Source organism: Salmo trutta, chromosome 7 (genome assembly GCF_901001165.1).
Source record: "Salmo trutta chromosome 7, fSalTru1.1, whole genome shotgun sequence".
NCBI classification, from domain to species: Eukaryota; Metazoa; Chordata; class Actinopteri; order Salmoniformes; family Salmonidae; genus Salmo; species Salmo trutta.
Genome location: NC_042963.1, coordinates 52,624,063 through 52,626,626, shown reverse-complemented (window position 1 = coordinate 52,626,626; position 2,564 = coordinate 52,624,063). Strand labels below are relative to the sequence as shown.

Here is a 2,564-nt window from a genome sequence, read left to right as displayed (position 1 = left end):
TGGCCTGGGGGGCGACAAGGAAGAAAGAGAGGAGGGAGCCCTTAAATTAGCTGGGTCTCAATCAGATCTCCACAAACCTCATACAGTGACAGGCTGCTGCGACTCAGAGGGGAAAATGATTACTGTGCTGGTCCAGCTCGATATGTTGCTTGAGGCTGAGGCAGAAATAACCTCACTCACAGGAGGTGTGCTGCACACATGCTAACACATCTCCACACGCTGTGCACACCTACGCGCATGCATGCATGCAAGCACGCAAACAAACTAGCGACTGTGCAGTTTATGGTATAGACAGGCGGCTCCCACCATGTCCCCCATGTCCCCCAGCTCCCCCCATGTCCCTCAGCTCCCACAGCTCCCCCCATGTCCCCAGCTCCCCCCATGGCACCCAGCTCCCCCCAGCTCCCCCCATGTCCCCAGCTCCCCCCATGGCCCCCAGCTCCCCCCATGTCCCCCAGCTCCCCCCATGTCCCCCAGCTCCCACCATGTCCCCCATGTCCCTCAGCTCCCCCCATGTCCCCCAGCTCCCACCATGTCCCCCATGTCCCTCAGCTCCCCCCATGTTCCCCAGCTCCCCCCATGTCCCCCAGCTCCCCCCATGTCCCCCAGCTCCCACCATGTCCCCCATGTCCCTCAGCTCCCCCAGCTCCCCCCATGTCCCCAGCTCCCCCCATGGCCCCCAGCTCCCCATTCTCCCTACTCTCCCCTATCTTCTCCAAATCTCCTCCCATCTCCCCCCATGTCGCCCAGCTCCCCCCATGTCCCACAGCTCCCCCAGCTCCCCCCATGGCCCCCAGCTCCCCCCATGGCCCCCAGCTCCCCCCATGTTCCCCAGCTCCCCCCATGGCCCCCAGCTCCCCCCATGTTCCCCAGCTCCCCCCATGGCCCCCAGCTCCCCCCATGTTCCCCAGCTCCCCCCATGTCCCCAGCTCCCCCCATGTCCCCAGCTCCCCCCATGGCCCCCAGCTCCCCCCATGTCCCCCAGCTCCCCCCATGTTCCCCAGCTCCCCCCATGTCCCTCAGCTCCCCCCATGTTCCCCAGCTCCCCCCATGTCCCTCAGCTCCCCCAGCTCCCCCCATGTCCCCAGCTCCCCCCATGTCCCCAGCTCCCCCCATGGCCCCCAGCTCCCCCCATGGCCCCCAGCTCCCCCCATGGCCCCCAGCTCCCACCATGTCCCCCATGTCCCTCAGCTCCCCCCATGTCCCCCAGCTCCCACCATGTCCCCCATGTCCCTCAGCTCCCCCCATGTTCCCCAGCTCCCCCCATGTCCCCCAGCTCCCCCCATGTCCCCCAGCTCCCACCATGTCCCCCAGGTCCCTCAGCTCCCCCAGCTCCCCCCATGTCCCCAGCTCCCCCCATGGCCCCCAGCTCCCCATTCTCCCTACTCTCCCCTATCTTCTCCAAATCTCCTCCCATCTCCCCCCATGTCGCCCAGCTCCCCCCATGTCCCACAGCTCCCCCAGCTCCCCCCATGGCCCCCAGCTCCCCCCATGGCCCCCAGCTCCCCCATGTTCCCCAGCTCCCCCCATGGCCTCCAGTTCCCCCCATGACCCCCAGCTCCCCCCATGTTCCCCAGCTCCCCCCATGTCCCCAGCTCCCCCCATGTCCCCAGCTCCCCCCATGGCCCCCAGCTCCCCCCATGGCCCCCAGCTCCCCCCATGTTCCCCAGCTCCCCCCATGTCCCTCAGCTCCCCCCATGCTCCCCCAGCTCCCCCCATGTCCCCAGCTCCCCCCATGTCCCCAGCTCCCCCCATGGCCCCCAGCTCCCCCCATGGCCCCCAGCTCCCCCCATGGCCCCCAGCTCCCCCTATGGCCCCCAGCTCCCCAATCTCCCTACCCTCCCCTATCCCCCCCCCCCCTCCCCATCTCCTCCCCCCCATCTATTAACTCTGTTTACTCAGTTGAAAGCTAATTCCACTGCACAATCACAAGGCGGGTCATGCTCCATTTAACTCATCAAATGAAATGAGGCTTTCACTCATTTGGAGACGATCAAGACGGATTGGATAAAATACCTTATTTTGACAATGATTTGTAACACCAATATGATTCAAAGCAACGTTGTTGTTTTTTTTGCAAAAATAACCAACAAGGGCACCTACTGGTGTAACAGAGTTAATAGAGGTTAAGAGTGGATGAATAATTTGTCTTATTTCACTCATGTACATGGGTGTATTAACACGTACGAATCGGAGATGTGTTTTGTATATTTACATTTACATCATTTAGCAGACGCTCTTATCCAGAGCGACCAGACGGGGTCACGGCCAGGGTCTAATAAAAAGCATGAGCTGGCGCACGCCCAGAGAAAGTTATTTAGTGTAGAGGTGCTGACTAACGGTGAATAAACTGTAAGCTATAAAAACAAACGAGAGTCGCACACTCTATGTATAAACTCCAAGTCATTTATTTGGGTAAAACCACCAACGTTTTGGCATCACTGTGCCTTCTCCAGCGTCACCATAATCCAGCATCCCTGGAGCAATTAGGGTTAAGTGCCTTGCTCACGGGCACATCGGCAGATGTATCACCTTGTCAACTCGGGGATTTGAACTCGCGACCT

At 61.0% G+C, this 2,564-nt stretch overlaps 1 protein-coding gene across 1 annotated transcript; it reads left to right on the top strand.

Annotated features, from left to right (window-relative positions):
• The first annotated feature begins 307 nt into the window (after positions 1–307).
• LOC115196634 (vegetative cell wall protein gp1-like) lies at positions 308–1,888 on the top strand. The gene has a single exon (XM_029757480.1). The coding sequence runs from the start codon at positions 308–310 to the stop codon at positions 1,886–1,888; it is 1,581 nt and encodes a 526-aa protein (XP_029613340.1).
• The last annotated feature ends 676 nt before the right edge of the window (positions 1,889–2,564 follow it).